Here is a 16,404-nt window from a genome sequence, read left to right on the forward strand (position 1 = left end):
AATGTTTAAAGTAGAGAAAAGGAGGGAGAAAGGAAGGGGGGGAAGGAGTCAGGGAGGGAGGAAGGCAGGATGGAGGAAAAAAGGAAGGAGAGATGAGGGAGGAAGGGAAAGACAAAACGTAAAAATTAAACTGGAAATGAGGAAAGGGTTCATTTCTGAAGTTCCTTCTGATGCACCTTCTTCGAGTTTCTTTCATGTGACTTATCTTTTAAAAAATAAATTAAAAATCTGCAGACTTGTTCATTCTGCACGATATGAAGCGTCGCCCCGGTTTTGATCGAATCAATATCCACCGCGGTTGTCCGAAGCCCTCTCCTCCGAGCGCACGGCAGCGCTCGGCAGTCCAGAGATTTAGAGACAATCGCCCTTTGCAGATTCACTCTTATCAGGTTTAATAACTTCCACCCCAAATTGCCCTGGTCCCTCCTCATTCCCTCCTGTCATTTATTTTCTGCCCCAGGGGCAGAGAGCCTCCACTGGACTTCCCTTCTGGCAGTGGGAATCCTTCCGCACCCTGGACGGGAGTAGAAAAATAGAGGGGGTGGGGAAAGGGGGCAAAGAGGTGAGCATTCGCTTCGATGAAATTCGGAAACCCTGTACCTTAAAGGGCGCCCATTTTCGAGGTTCGGTTAACTTTGTTCCTGTTGATGTTTATTTTTCTTAAAAAAAAAAAAAAAGCTATACAAATCACCTTACCAAGAAAAAATACACTCAAAATACACGAACAAACCCCCACATATCTTAAACTATTTTTCATTATCTTCTTGAAAAACATTCTGCTTAAATCTTCCAAGGGTTCAGGTGACCATTTCTTGATTCTCCGTGATTAAAACCACTTAAAAGTTACAGACCACAAATGCAGATATAAAATATCCCATGCCTTTGCAAAGAAGGCTTGAAAATAGCATTGCGTGATTGTGCACCTATCTTGCTTCCGACATCTGAAAAAAAAAAAACAAAAAAAAAACCAACTTCATAAAATGGAGACTTCAGCCAAAGAAAGAATGGCACATGGAATCCGTTGAAAATACAAACAACCCTTAAAGGATAAGCAGGACAGACTTAGGTGGTTATACAGTATTTAAGTTTTCAAATGCGTTGGGCAGAATGACTGGGAAAATATAAGAAATGGTCATTGTGGTGAGCCGGCTTTTTTGTTCTACAGTGACTAAGGTACAGTGGGGGAAAAAAAAAAGTTGTGTAGCCATCAACACAGACAGATCACCCTTAAAATCCCCAAATCCAGCTTTCAAAACCCTCCTGCTGAACAACCAAGAACAGGAGCTTTTGTGTTTAAAAATCTCAGTAATGGTCCCCTTTAAAAATCTGCAGGAGAAAATGGGGACACTGTGGGCACCCCGGTTTCCCCTAATGAATTGTAAAGATTTTAAATCAGTGGGTACAATGATTCATCATTTTCAGTACAGAGGTTTTCAAATGTGTATATTTATATTAATCATGCTGACCAACTCTCTCTCCTTTAAATGCATGTTTAGAGTCTGTAGACTCTTCGTGACCCAGGGGTGCTTATATAACTAAATGTGGGTGTCTGGGTGTAAATACGTGTTTATGATTTTTTAGAATATATATGTCTGTGGGTTGCATCTAACTCCAGTGTGTGTAATCATGTTTTTCTCTCAGCTGAGGCTTACTTCTCCAGCCTATTGTCTGAGACAACAGATATAAGTTGCGATGGGAGAGGAGCGTCGGATTTGGTGTGTATCCCCCATTTCCAATTATAGATGGATCATTACAGACAGCGGAGTCCTGAGAAGCCAGACATCTGCTCCTCACATGAATGCACTCACCTCCTAGAGACCAGGCTACCATCATGCTCTGGAAGCTCGTGGAGAATGTCAAGTACGAAGATATCTATGAGGTGAGCCGACACCCCCAGATGCATCTTAGAGCTTTGCAGATAGAGAATTTGAGCTTCTTGACACCCCAACTCATCTATATTTTTAAGCTATTTGCTTGTAGATTTCCGGCCGGTTTTCTCAGCTTTCTCTAACTTTTCGAAAAACTGGCTTGGGGAGACTTCGACATTCTGAAAAGGGACTTTAAGGTGGAAATCTGACTACTTTAACCTAGGAGATTTCTCTGGGGTTTTTTTGCTATTTTATTTTTCTTTCTTTCTTCCTCGCCCCCCCTCCTTCAGGATCTGATGAGGAACGGGTGCTAGTGAATGTGGGCAGAGAAAATAGAGACCAATAAAGGCAGAGGCTCCTCGTTTTGAGTGTGGGAGAGAATTAGACTTTCAAGCCTCCTTCGTAACAGACTCGGGCTTTGAATTTTTTATTTTTAATAACATTTTTGAGATTGATAACAAGCGGATCCAAGTAGAGCACGAAAAATTAGGAGGGTGGTCAACGGATAGACGAACAAACGGATAGATGGATGTAGAGAGAGCGCAAGCCAAGGAGCCGTAGCAGACAATTTTTTAAATTTTCTTTTTTTCTTTCGTGTTTCGCTTCTTTGAGACTCGGGGCGTCCAAACGGCCCCGTGTCTTGACATTTATAACCAATTTTTCTACCCGGGTTGAGTGCGCACGGGTCGTTAGCGCTGAGGCCAGGGGGACTTCCCCTCGGATGGAGATGCCGTCTGCAGCCCGGCGGGCGTCTGCCTCCTCGGGGCCGGGCGCGCGGGCCGTGCGCTCGGGTCTCGGGCGCCGACGGAGCGGCGGGGCGGCGGGGCTGCGCGCGGGACGGGCGGCCGGAAGGAGCGGGGACAGCGGCCCAGGCCCGCGGAACTTCGCTCCGAGCGCTCCAGCCCGGGAGCCCCCGAATTAGGCGCTAGGGGGGACGGGGAACGCGAAGATTCCGAGGAGACGTCGAGGGAGGGAAGCGAGAAAGAAAAGCTTGGAGGAAGGTGAAAGGAAAGGGGCAGGGGAATTGGGGAAGAGGGAGGTGGAAGCTGGCCAGCGGGCGGTGGCTGGAGAGCGGGAGGGAATCGGAGAAGGGAGGCTGAGAAGCCAAGGCTCGGGCGATCGGCGCGGGAAGCGCTGGGTCGGACGAAGCGGTCGCGGTGGAACGCAGAGGATTCCCCAGCCCGCGGGAACACGCCACCCCGCCCGCTCCGGGGCGATCCCAGAAAGCCGGACGGGGAGCCGCCTTGCGGGCGCTGGGAGTGGGCTCCTCCCGACTCCGCCGGCCCAGCCCCGCGACCCAGACCGCGGCTCCGAGGAGCCGGCGCGCGCCTTACGGCCACTCGGTGGAGTTTCAGAGGCAGCGCCCGGCGCCCGCGCCAGGAATCTCCCAGCTCTGCCCAGCCCCGAATCTTGATCTTGGGGTGTGTGTGTGTGTGTGTATGTGTGTGTGCGTGCGAGAGACCGAGAGAGGAGAGAGGGAGAGAGGAGATTCGTCTTTCTGCGCAATGATGACCGGGGCTTTCCTCTCTTCTTTGTGGTTGTGTATTGACTGTAACGGAGAGCCGCGCCTCCGCCTGGTGGGGTTTGTTTCGGTTCGGCCTCCTTTTCTTTCTTTAACAGCCGGGATAATGGTCAAGTCGAAGGCGCTAGAACCGTCCTAAAGAATGTGAGCGGCCAAAGTGGGCTTGGCGCGGGGCTGGGATGGGACCACGGTGTAAATAGCTCGGGGTATACAGAGAGGGACTTCATTGGGTTCCGAAAGGTAAGCAGGATAAAACTCGTTCTAAGAGTCCAAAAGTAGACTGGCTAAATGGGAGGGAGGAGGGAGGAAGAGGGAGGGGTGGAGTGGAAGGGGGAAAGAGGGGAGAATAAAGGGGGTGGGGGAGAGGAGAGACCGGACGGAGAGAGACCAGAGATACTGCAGGTACTCCTATCTGCCTAATTTTTCTGCTCAAAAAAATATAGGAGAAGGCGAAGCTGGTGGAAGGAGTCTCTTTAAGTCGGGAAGAAGGTTGAACTTTAACAGAAATGGCAGTCAGGCCAGTTGAACGGGTTCCTGAAACATCCAAAAAGGTTTTCTGTTGCCCCTGGCTTTGCCTGGAAAGGATAACTTTAGTGTACTTGAAGATTGATTGCATATATTTTAAATTGAAATTTAAAAAATATCACAGGCTGCAGGAGCACTTACGAGGGAAAGGCTACACAGGGAATGGAAAACTCCCCATGTCGCCTCTGTCCTTTAATAAATAAGCATCATCTCCAGTATACTGTGTAAGTCTGTAAACGTCACTATAAACAACTGGGCCCACCGGTTTCCTTTGCTCTCCCCTCCAAAGGGGGAGGCGACGCCTTTTTATTTTGTTTTGTAATCTGCACGCCAAGCACCTAGGGCGATCAGTTCTTCCCATTAGGAAAGTCCCTCTCCAGGAACCCAGACACCTATGGTTCAGCCCAAGACCCCAAGGATGCTCTCTCCTTCACCGTCTGGTCTAGGGGAGCAGGGGCTGCTTGACGCGCGTCTTCGGCTCAGTTAATTGAAGTTCTGCCTCTTTCCTGCTAAACTTTTTCCCCCGGCCTGCCTTTGCCAGCCCCCTCGTCTGATTACATCTAGTAATTCTCCACTGAATGAACGTCATTTACAATAGTAGGGGAGCTCTGCGCCCGCTGCTGTTCACGCTCCATTTGTCCTCCATTCTCCCTTTAAAGTACTCTTGTAATATTAATAGTCATGAATATCAATTATTATGAGGCGGTGTAGGCAAGCGGAGGGAGGAAGGGGCGCCCGAGCAGTCTGAGCCCAGCTTCGGGCGGAAGAGGACTGCTCCTGGAGCCCCGAAGAACCGCAGAAGAAAAAAGGCCAAAGAGCCAAGCAAGAGGCGGATGAACAGCTCTGTCTGTGTGTGACAGGCGTCGCCAATCTCGTTTGGGGGTGGGGGGGGATTTTTTTTTTTTTTTTTTTTTTTTTGATGGCTTGTCCTGGAAACACCTCCAGCTCGGCTCCTGTGTCCAGCTCGTTTCTCTGCTGGACTCCTTGATTTTTTTTTAAAAAAATCATTGTTTGATTTTGAGCAGTAACCAGGCTTTTTTTTCCAGATGTTAGTCCACACCTATTCATCCATGGTGAGTCTGGATTCACGTTGTACCAGAATTGCATGCTCTCTCCTCTCACTGTCTCTCTGTCTCTGTCTCTTGTGTGTGCGTCTCTCTCTCGTCTCTGTCTTCCTTCGAGCGCCTTTGGCTTGGTAATTTAGCACCATAATTGGACGAGGCTGCAGCTGCTTCTCTGCATTGTGTTCGTCTGAGCTCCATGAGTCAGCTGGGGAGTAGGGGGAGGCCGAACAGAAAAACTTTTGATTTGCCATTGCAGTTGGGAAATTTAGGTGACTCTTTCCCCAGAAAGAACCATGGGGACTTTACCATGGCATTTCCAGAGAGGAGAGGGAGAATCACACACTCATGCACACCTTCCCCTTTCACTGAGTTCAGCAGTCCACTTAGGACCAACACCAAATTGTCTGGGCCTTTTGTTTTTATTTTTTGGTTCCCCCCTCCCCCCCAACTCAAGGTCTTTTATCTTCACACCCTGGAGTAGGGAACAATATTAGATAAAGAACAGCAACCTTAGAAAGAACTCCTTTGAAGCGCAGTTCAACTTAATTTAAGACGGACTCAGGATATGACTTTTGAATGAGATCCATTTCAACCCAACCCTACATAAATTATTTAATTCTTCTTGGGGAGGAAGGGGTGACTGGAAACCCAGATCAGGCAGATTCCTAGGTGTCCTGGAATGACCAGGTCGTCTTGGGAAACTCCTGGCCAGCGGGCTGGGTGGCCAGAAAGGCAGAAGTTGGTTTGTAACGAGAGGAGCAACACAGAAAATAGTAGGAAGTTTTATTTGTTATGCTCTGGACCTCTGGAAGAGTTAGAAAAACATAGTCTAAAACACCCAGAAGAACAAATACTGTGTGTTAGACTCCTGTATTTTTCTTTAGGGAATTGATCATCTTCCCCCTCCCCCCCATACACATTGTTACTTTACCCTCATCCCTTTTGCCGGCTTTGCACCCCAACAGAAGGCTTAGATGTTGGTTCAGTGGGTGAGTCGCCCCCCTGTTCCCCCAAAGCCTCGCGTTTGGAATTGCTGAAATCATGTACCCTCTGAGTCAGCTTGGGAGGCTAAGTTTCAGACTCTTGTTTCCCCTGTCCCGGGAAGAAGATGCCCAAGCCGGGTTTCTCCATCTGTCGCTTGTGTTTTTTGTTTTGTTTTTTTTTCCTTCCCCTTCTCTCTCTCTCTGTCCTCTCCGCTCCCAGGACCGGCACGATGGCGTCCCGAGTCACAGCTCGCGGCTCTCCCAGCTGGGCTCGGTCTCCCAGGGACCTTACTCCAGCGCCCCGCCGCTCTCGCACACCCCGTCGTCAGATTTCCAGCCGCCCTACTTCCCGCCCCCCTACCAGCCGCTCCCCTACCACCAGAGCCAGGACCCCTACTCCCACGTCAACGACCCCTACTCCTTGAACCCCCTCCACCAGCCCCAGCAGCATCCCTGGGGGCAACGGCAGCGGCAAGAAGTGGGTTCAGAAGCCGGTTCTCTCCTGCCCCAGCCTCGGGCCGCCTTGCCCCAGCTCTCGGGCCTCGACCCCCGGAGGGACTACCACTCGGTCCGCCGGCCCGACGTGCTCCTGCACTCGGCTCACCACGGCCTGGACGCGGGCATGGGGGACAGTCTCTCGCTGCACGGCCTCGGCCATCCCGGCATGGAGGACGTCCAGGTAACGGCGCGCAGACAGTAAACAAGTAACCAATGCCCAGAGAGGGGGGACGGGTGGGGAGGGTCAGCTCTGTCTTTTGGGGGGCGGAGGGGGAGGCAGTTTGTATAGGAGCAGCTGGACTCGACGTATGTAGCTGTGTATTACCTCTATGACTCTCTAGTGGCGTTTTCTGGGGTTTTGATGATGAAAGCTAGAAGTGTGAGAAATGCAAGAATGAGGGAGAAAAGTGTGCATGTGTTTTGCTAGTTTGGGATCATCAGAATCAAAGCTAGGTGCTTTTGTCTTGCCTTAGCTAGGGCACTCCTTCCTGTTCTCTTGGCTTTGTGTAAGCAAGCCGGGTGCCCTCTCAACCTACCCCCCTGGGTCTGGCCCCCTGACGTGGCAGGTGGAATCCTGGCTGCCCGGAGGCTGGGGCTGCAGCGTGGAGGTGCAGGGACCTCTATAGAGGTTCCTGCTCAATTTGCAAAGACTCTGTTAAGCATGACAAGGCACATTGGGAAGAAAAACATGTTATTTTGTCCAAGCCAGGTCTTACTTTGAATGTCCCATAAGCTGTAGAACCCTTTCCCAAGAGAACTGAGCTCCAGAGGCAGCATCTGAGCAATGGAAGATTTATGAGGAGAGACCCAGAAAGTCATAATTCTCTTTGGGGGTTCATGAGGACACATACCGTTTTGGAGGTTCTTTTCCCCGTTTGGACCATGAAACGGCAGTGGGGCAACATTCTCCAGGTCCTTCCCCAGTCCTTCTTTCTGCTAGTACCCTCCTCTCCCCCGTGTCACCAGTTGAAGAGGCATCACATATTTGTTTCTTAAAACAAAAGACTCCAAACACTCCCCCACCCCACCACTATCCCATCTGCAACCTACACAATGGAGCCTGATTTGGTGGAGAATACTTGGTTAAATTAAACAAAGAAACATCAAGGAAATGATTTCTGAAAACTGTCTGGGTGATTCTGAGCAGGTCTCCTTTTGCTCTTTAATTTAAATAGTCTCTAGAAAAGACAAATATGGTTGAAAGGTTTTCAAGTGATTCTTCAGTCTCATTAGCATGGTTGTCTATATTACGCATCCTTATAGACATACCTCTAAAGCGAAGGAACATGAAATGGGAAAGAGAAAGTGTGCATGAGTCCTTTCTCTTTACCTGCTGAAGAAAATGTATTTTGAACAGTTAAAATATGGTGATAGCATTAAATGCTGTCTGTGTCTTGTCTATGATGGTTTACTGATTTAAGGGAAATGTAGTTATTTAGTATTTCCAGAAATAATGGAATCACCTGAGTTGTGGATGGATTTACCCATAGTCATAAGTGGTAGTTTTGTTGATTTAAGTGAGTTTAACTGTTTCTGTCTTGGAGGTATTGCTCATTTCAGAACATCATATGAGAAAGGAAATATTCAGTAGTGTGTGTGTGTGTTTAATGCGTTGAGGTAATACTTGTCTGGGGGGGAAAGTTTTTAAATTAACCTTTGTGGGTACGGTTCAAAGTGCTAGATAATGAAAGTGGATCAACTCATCAGCATTGCTGTTGGCAACGCTACATTGGCTGTGTCACTACCACTCTGCAGGCGGGGTGGCTCAGGCTACTAAACCCAGAGACTGCACCCAAAGAGGGAGCAGATTTCTTTGCTTTTAGTTATTTTATTGTATTTTTAAGACAGAATTGTGAGAACTTTGGAGGGTCTGGTCAGATGCAAGAGGCGAGAGTAAAACAGGGCCAGGTCGGTGTGCGTTCGGGAGAACACCCTTGTCAAAGTTGCAGCCGGAGCTCAGACCTGGGAGTTGGAGAGAGCCCAGGGCAGAGAAAGCGCAGGCCCGGGGCCCTGGTTGCTCCCGCCCACCCCATCTCTCCCCGTCCCTCCCCCGGAAGCATCTCAGCAGGTCCCCTGGCGAGGTGGGGAGGCCCGTGAGACTTTCTCAGGGTCGGCTCTTGGTGCCAGGGGTCAGGAGGAATTCACCCCGCGCCTTCCCAGGAAAAAGGGAGGATCTCTGTCTCCCACGCGATGACAGGTGTGCTTGACGAGACACGGGGCAGGTGACAAAGAAAGACAGGGGAGAAGATGGACCAAAGATGAGACCCCTGAATCCAGAGGCTGCGCCTCCTCTGTTCCATCCCGGAGGCTCCACTTCTGAGTTAGGGATCAGGAGTGCAGGGGACTGTGTGGCCGGAGCGGCTGGCGGCTTCAGCGTTTCCCATTTCCTGCCTCTGCGGTATGGGTGGGCTGCGCCCCCCTCCCCCATCTGTTAAAAGGGACCAGAGGTGCCTCCGCCTGGACCCCAGTCACTTGTTCCATCTCAGGGGCCTAGTGTGTGTCCCAGATCTCTCTGTGTCAGCCCAGCCGCGATCCGGCAGATACCAGGGAACTGCCAGGCCAAGGAGGGGGTAGTGGCCTCTCAGCCAAGGGTCCTCACCTGGCCCAGGGTCGGGGCAGGATGTTGTGTGACCCAGACACACACGCGGGGCCGCCGCCCCGATCACGAGAGAAGCAAAGGAGAAGAGCTAATTAACCAAATGCTTCTAATATTTTTTAAATGAAACTATAAAACCCTGTCAATTTCTATTTCAATTTACTCACAGGGGCTATTAAACCAGCAAATCGCTGTTTGTGTTCTGGTATGCTACATTTCACCCATTGTGTGTGTGTGTGTGTGTGTGTGTGTGTGTGTGTGTGTGTGTGTACGCGCGCGCGCTCGCGCGCACCCGCGCACGGGCAGGCACGCAGGGAGTGGGGACCGTGTTAAAAACTCAGAAAAACAGCATCAGAAAGAAAGAGAGCTGCAGATGATACTCAGTTTGGAGTTTGGTCAGTTGCTGTGAACACCTCTTTCCTTCTTCTGGCCTTTGCTCTCTAACCTCTCATCACCTCTCCTACCTGAGTGTAATCATAGGAGGATGTTAAGTCAAAGCCCTTACACACACACACACACACACACACACACACACACACACACTCAAACACACCCTACTGTCTTAAAGCAACCCCTGGTATCACTTTTAACTAAAGAAGTCTAGTAATTACGAGTCTGAGTTGTTTTTCCGAGCTTCCGCATGCAGTCCTAATTAAATCTTTACGATCCTCCCTGTGACGATTAAGCGCCAGCATGCTGCGTGAATATCCTGTACAAAAACCCAGCAGGCGGCCGTAATTAGATAGAAAATCAGACAAGAGCCTTCTCATTAACTACCACAACTACCCCACGTCGCTGATGAGGCGTATATACATATTTACGTACCGACGTGAGGGTGAGGTGTGGGGGCGCACGGTCCCGGCCCATAAGATCGCGGGTCTGCCCGCCCACAGACACAGGCGAATATTTCTGTCCTGCGTGGACACGTCGCCGCTGTAGACACGTGAGCACAGAAAGGCGTGAATCTTGTGTGTGCGCGCCCGGTGTGCGTGGTGGGGTCTCCTGGGAGTTCCGAATAAGTTACATGAAGCATTTTTTTTTTTTAAGCTTTTAGTTTTTACTATTTCTTAAGATGGAGATGGCATGTTGCAACATGGAAAATGGTTCTTATGGGGAATAACAATTTTCCTCATCTTTCTGAGAACAGAAGAGTGGCTATTAAAAACGAAAAGAAACAAATTAACATGCCCCCTCCGTGATTAGATCATCTCGTTTCTAATGTGCTGCTTGTTTGGGGTAGACAGTCTCTTCCTTGTGATGAACACACGCCCTGTCTGGGGATGCAGCTTGAGTGGGTGGGAGGTGCTGTCGAAACACAACCTCCCTCTCAAGCCCTTTGCTTTTTACTCCTCTGTAGAGAAGGTGACAGATTGGTCCAAATTTAGGTTTGTAAGGATCAAGGAAAGCGGCTGGACATTGCAGGAAAAGCTAACACTGATTTTCACTGGGGAGTAGAAGGTGGGAATCCCCCACTTTTGGATGCCCTGAGATGCACAGCGAGAAGGCTAGTGCATCTTGACAGCAAGAATATCATTCTAAGAGCCATTTCCCCTCTGAAGTGCAGCCAACATCTAGGGTCGAAATTTTCCTTCTCTGGAATGCAACTGGCAAGGAAGGTGACTGTTCTTTGCCATGACACAGGTGCTGCTCACCGGGAGATCCTGTGTGTGTGTGTGCGCGCGCGTGAGTGTGCATGTCTGTAGTTACTGCCTTCCTAACAGGTGTGCTTCTTGCTGGGCAGCAGCAGTGACAGGGGGAGTAGATTGTGCAGGTCCCTCTGGGGGACTGTCCTGCAGCAGGAAGCTCACACAGCACTGAGATGTGTGTGAACTGCGGTGGGTGTGCGGTCCTGACCGCCTGCAAACGTGTTCCTATGTGTTGCTGTTTGCATTCCATTCCAAATTGCTCAGACTTTAATTAAAATCCTATAATGTAAACTATTATGTATTTGTAAAATGACTCTGGGGTTAAGATGCACTGGGATAGCATAGAAAACAGACATAGCTCTGACTAATATTGGTGGAAATCCTTCAGCGGGTGCCAAATTTTCACAATTCATAAGAGCGAATAATATAAGTTTATGTGTCTATGTAATATCTATGTTTAATATAATCACTAAACCAATCCTGCATCCCAGATGCCTCTCACAGTTTCCTCTTTCCTCTTCTTCCATTGGAAGAATTTATAATTTGGGTGAATTTCATTTCTGTGTCCATTTGGAGGTAATAATAATAATAATAAAACCTCCCTTTGTGAATTAATATAAATGGAAATAACAGAAACTCCAGTTTGGAATGACATGATTTATGTGTGCGATTCTTTAATATCCAGTCGATTTGAATAGTGATGTTTTTATATTCACAGTCAGTTGAAGATGCCAATAACAGCGGCATGAATCTATTGGACCAGTCTGTCATAAAAAAAGGTATGGACTCTTCCCCCCCCCCCAAAGTAAGCAAAGTTTTCCTGTGCATTCATGTCTTTATGATGCATTTTCACTTTGAAGGACTTCATTGTTTTATAAGACACCAGTGTTTGTTCACAATCATAGGACAGTGGCTATCTGGATGAAAATGCCTGTTGGGAAGAAGGGATGGGGGTGGGGGACTGGAGGCAGAAACCCTGATGAGAGAGACAGAGACCATTGCCATTTTTCTCACAGTACATTCGCTAGCAATCCTAGATACATCATAAATAATTGAACTACCATTATGTATGGTTGGGAAACACTGCTTTCAAAAATATGAGCTGATTATTTCATTGATAACTGGAGTTTGTTGAGCCAAACCCTGTGCCATTGGGGCAGCTCCTTCTCGCCTTGCTTTTGTATTTTGGAGTGGTAATTTTGTTCCCAGTTCTCTGTGTTTTACCAGTTGTTTCTTCAGATTTTTTTTTTTAACTGTGCCAAATGTGTCGCTAAATATGCTCTTCCTGAGAAGCTGAGCTGGCCTCTGAACATTTCTCAATCTTCCTACATATGCATTCATGATTTAGTGTGACTGTGGAATCACCCCATACTGTTAAAGGGCATGTGATATTAACAAATGTTTGCAGTCTCTTGTACAGCTGTAAGCAAAATAATTAACTAATTAAACTAATTAAATGTAATTACAATAACTCATTTCGGGCGTATTGCAGCTGCTTAATTTTTCCCCCTCTTCTCTGACAGTCACTGAGAGAATGCTTGGCGATTAGCGTGGCTGCGAAAAGGCCCGAATGTCACTCACATGCCACAAATTTAGGAGCTTGAATGTGTAAACAGTGCAATCTTTAATTATCGCAAGAACCGGTATTTGGAGCTACAATTTTAACTACTGTAACCCTTTTTTTAATCGATGCTGGAGAAGCCCTGTCCTTCTGTTTGGTGTCAACAATTCCTAGCTGCAGTCACTTCTGATTCATTTGAGCCAGATGACATTCACAAAAACAATGAAAAGGAAAAGGATGGTGTGAAAAGTAATGCAGAGTCAAGCCGGTAGAGTAGGACGGTTGTGAAGGAAGGATTGCAAGCAGGATGAGGTGTGCTCAATTTTCTGCTCTTACAAAAGCAGAAGAAGTCACTTTGAGAGGTGGGAGGCGGGGAGGGGAGGCTGTACTTGAAGTGATGCCATTTGGCTTTTGAATGTAATATCCTGAAGAAGACTAGTAGGGTTTGGGGTAAAAGTATCTAAGTGTTCCTCCAAATGTCTCCGACTCTTCCTTAGATAGTATCGTTTCGGGTTTTTAATGCCAGGGTTTGGGTTTGCTGGGACACTTGGGCTTGCGCTTGGATTTGCAAGTGCACTGACAGCTCACTTTCACCATTCCCTCCTGGGTCTTCTCTTCTGGTTAATTGCTGGTTGATGGGATGAGGGGGGTGGATAGTATGGGGAGGAGGAGCGGCGCTTCTTCATTGGCTTTCTTGGTTTCTTTTCTAGTTTCCGTCCCTTTTCATGGAAAGGTTGAACCCCTTAGCTCAGACTTCTCTATGGGGGCTGAAACAGCATTGGGGCTGGTGGTGGGGCATGCCCAACTGATGACCAATCAGAAATATTATTAATAGTCAGGCCAATAAAAATATTTGGAACTTAACTTGCCTAAAAAAATGGAGCTGAAAATATTCTTAGATGTGGAATGCTTTGGTTTCAGGGCTTGTGTATGTTTGTCAGTGAAATGTGAATATGTATGTATATATGAGGATCTCCAGAAATAAGAAAAGGAGAATGTTGAAACTAACGTGGCAGTTTCTGGTTTTGGAAACGTGGACTACTTTTTATGCCCCCCGCAAACCTTTTTAAAAATGCACAGCCTAACACATCTAAGTGGCACCCCAGTCATTCTATTGATTTAAGGAGTGTGGTATGAATATGAAGTGTGAGGTCAAGTCCATTATTTAATATTTCAGGTATTTGCTTTATTACATGACGAAAAGATCCTAATATTATATTTTTATCTTTAGAGAGCCATGGGCAAAAGTGGAGTAAGTGGTTGATTTACTTTTCTAGATCACTATGAACCACTTAAAATAAGGTTATGGATTCATTAGCTCTGTTCCTGCCCTCTGGTCTCCCGTCTTTGCCCCTTCCCCACCTTTATGAGGAAGAGATTAATTTCATAAAAGAGGAGGTGAGAACGTTTCCTGGACGAAATATTCTAAATTTCAACAACTGGCAAGGGACTTGGTTGCTTTATTTGTTTTCTAATGGACTTTTAGAGAGATTTTTAAAGGCCTACCTTATTAATAAAGTGGCAGCAACTGGCCCAGGTTTAGGCTTCTGTGCCTCTGTGTGTATTTAAGGGAGAGGACTTAGACATAACGGATATATATCTCTATGTGTCTGCATGTGTCTCTCTAATTATGCAAGGTCTCCCTCCTAAAATTTAACCCTGTCCAGTTTTGTGCCCATGTTGATATCGCCCCATTGATTGTAGGCTAGCTCTCTTGTTATATGTTTGCTATCTGGGCTTAGCTGACATTTCTGAAGTAATTTAGTTAAGAGGAAATGAGTTGTTCCCAGTAGAGAGAGCAAACGAGTGGAGTGAAGGTAGCCAATGTGATAAATGGCTCTTTCATTTGAAGATCTCCAGAGCTCGTTTACGGCTAATTTTCTGTATTGGCCCCCTTTGAGCTATTAATGCAATCGGCAGGGACTGGGGCCCCTCTCCTCTTAGCTGCCCCATTAGAGCTCCCATTAAGCCAGCGAGTCTCAACTCCATCGCAGGAGTTGGGGGCGGGGGGAGTAATGAAAGGTGCTTTTTAAACTCTCCTAATCTAAACCGGCAGAGGGTGGTTAATACGATTTGAAGGGGGCTGGTCAATGAGCAATCAATAAAGTAATAATGAGAAGGATTCGGTACATTAACAGTCTAAAAATCCAACGAGACATTAAAAAATCATTCTTAACTCTCAGTTCCATTAAGATTAGGAATCTGGGCCGGGCAGGGGGTGGAGTGGTGCCCAGCTCCTATAAATGATCACTGCCACTCTCCTACCAGCCTAACCTAAAGAAGGCTCACCTAGGCTTTCAGAAAAAGTTTTTGGTGCAATTAGAGGCCAATATGCAATCGACTGGACATCTTAGACAGCAGAAAAAGATGTTGAGATATCTTGGAATGACTGGCGTGGCTGGAGTCCAAGGTCCAAGTGCTGTGACGATGGGGCGTTTTCACTGGTCTTAGGGATATCCTGTTTGGTTAGTTTCAGTTCAACTTCTTGGTTCTCTCCCACTTTTTTCCCGTTAGTTCTGGCCCCTTCCCCACATAAACACTTTGATTGATGTGGATTTTCTCTGGGTATGGGGGGAGATAGAGAAATTGCCAATTTCAATTACAAGGGGTTCTGTTGAGACTCCCCCTTCTGACCTAGGAGGTCAAAGCACCCAGAGTCTGTCAGAACCTCTGAGAAGGCTATGAGTTTCCTCCCAAAGGGAGAGGTTCACATTTTCAGAGCTGACTTGGGTCCCCATCGGCCTTTATTCAACTAGAGGCTCTCAGCTACATTCCAGCCACACAGGGAGTAATCAGAGTTCATAGAATTTCAAAGCTGGAAGGGTTAGACACTCTTCTCCAACTCCCACCCCCACCCTCCAGTGAGGAAACTGAGATGAAGAGAAGACAAATGACTTCTCAAGGTCCCACACACCCCAGTCAGATGATGGGATCCAACTCAGTTTCCAGCCTCTTAGGCTTTGCCCCTAAAGGATGCCAACACAGGATGTTCATAGTTTCCTTAAGTTCTGACTTTCTCTGTGAGAAGCCTTTTTATGTTTTTTCTTTAGGATTTCAGTGCTCATGTTTATACACATGCTCTTATATACATATGGAATAACATTTAGCCCCCAGGTAGATAAGAAACAATCTAAGTATGAGGAAAAGGGTGATCTGCTGGTGAGAAGTAATTATTTCAAGCAATGCTCCACCTCTTGCTGCTTCCGGGTGTAGTTTCCATATTTGAGTCCGAGCACCTTTCAGAGGGACTTAGGCTTCAGTCCATTAGGTGGGTTCATTTTTTCCTTCTCTCCCACCAACAGATCAGAACCACAGAAAACCTGCCTCCAGTCAAACACAAAGATATCAGAGCTGTGATTTCATACTTAAGTGTAAAGAGTAAAGATGAAACGCTAGCTTATTAACACTTTGGCTCTATAGCGTTCACTAATGAATAAGATTTTCTCCAATCGGTTTTCCTTCCACTCTCTCAAATTAAACTCCAGTCCCTGTAATGAAATATTGATCGATTTTTAAACCTCTGTTCTTCTGCCCCCATATAATGCAAGTTAAAAGGGAGGGGGGCAAGTTTTGTGGGTGTTACATTCAGAAGTTGGCCACGCTATCCAACTGAGAACTGAAGAGGTAAAAAAATCCCACCCAGTTTTAATGTATGCACAGAAAATTGTAAACATGTAAAGAACTGAAAGCTTCACGCTGAGTTTTGCTATGCTCCATTTCCTTACCATTTCCTGCTGTCGCTTTAAACCTATCTTAGTCATCTCTGGGTTCCGTGAGCAGGAGCAGTGTGCTCATAATTACTAACAAATCAACCGGGCCCTGTTGCTCCCTGGGTTTATTGATAAGCTGGAGGAAAGCAGAAGGGAAAAGACAAAGAGAATAAAATATGGGGTTAATCAGCTGAGGAAAGCAGGTGTGAGAGTGGAGGGGAAGGTAGATGCTAACAGTAGGCTGGACTTAGAAGAGTGTGAGACAAGACGTGCAGAGTCTAGTTTAGGAGACCATTCAGAGGCCAGCGTTTAGCACCTGAAGATGAGAGGGTGGAGGGTATGAACAAGATTGATACTGAAATTCAAAAATAGAAATATAACCTGAAGTGCGTCTGCTCAAAGTCTTGTCGGGCGGGGGTTGGGGGAGAAGG

General features: G+C 47.2%; 1 protein-coding gene across 7 annotated transcripts in view; it reads left to right on the forward strand.

Moving 5' to 3' along the window:
- The first annotated feature begins 1,765 nt into the window (after nt 1-1,765).
- TFAP2B (transcription factor AP-2 beta) overlaps nt 1,766-16,404 on the forward strand; it is a 30,628-nt gene continuing 15,989 nt past the window's right edge. For 2 of the 7 annotated variants that reach the window (XR_010660047.1, XM_065912585.1), the window contains exons 1-3: nt 1,768-1,879; nt 6,183-6,641; nt 11,421-11,481. Coding sequence is in view for 6 of the 7 variants with exons in the window: in XM_065912585.1 (XP_065768657.1) it covers nt 1,799-1,879; nt 6,183-6,641; nt 11,421-11,481 (601 nt within the window). In the remaining variant the exon portion in view is untranslated. Of the gene's footprint in view, nt 1,880-2,776; nt 2,870-3,827; nt 4,989-6,182; nt 6,642-11,420; nt 11,482-16,404 lie in introns of those variants that run through there. The other 5 variants (XM_065912582.1, XM_065912583.1, XM_065912581.1 and 2 more) reach the window with 5 other exon arrangements.

The sequence above is a fragment of the Muntiacus reevesi genome, chromosome 20 (genome assembly GCF_963930625.1).
Source record: "Muntiacus reevesi chromosome 20, mMunRee1.1, whole genome shotgun sequence".
NCBI lineage: Eukaryota > Metazoa > Chordata > Mammalia > Artiodactyla > Cervidae > Muntiacus > Muntiacus reevesi.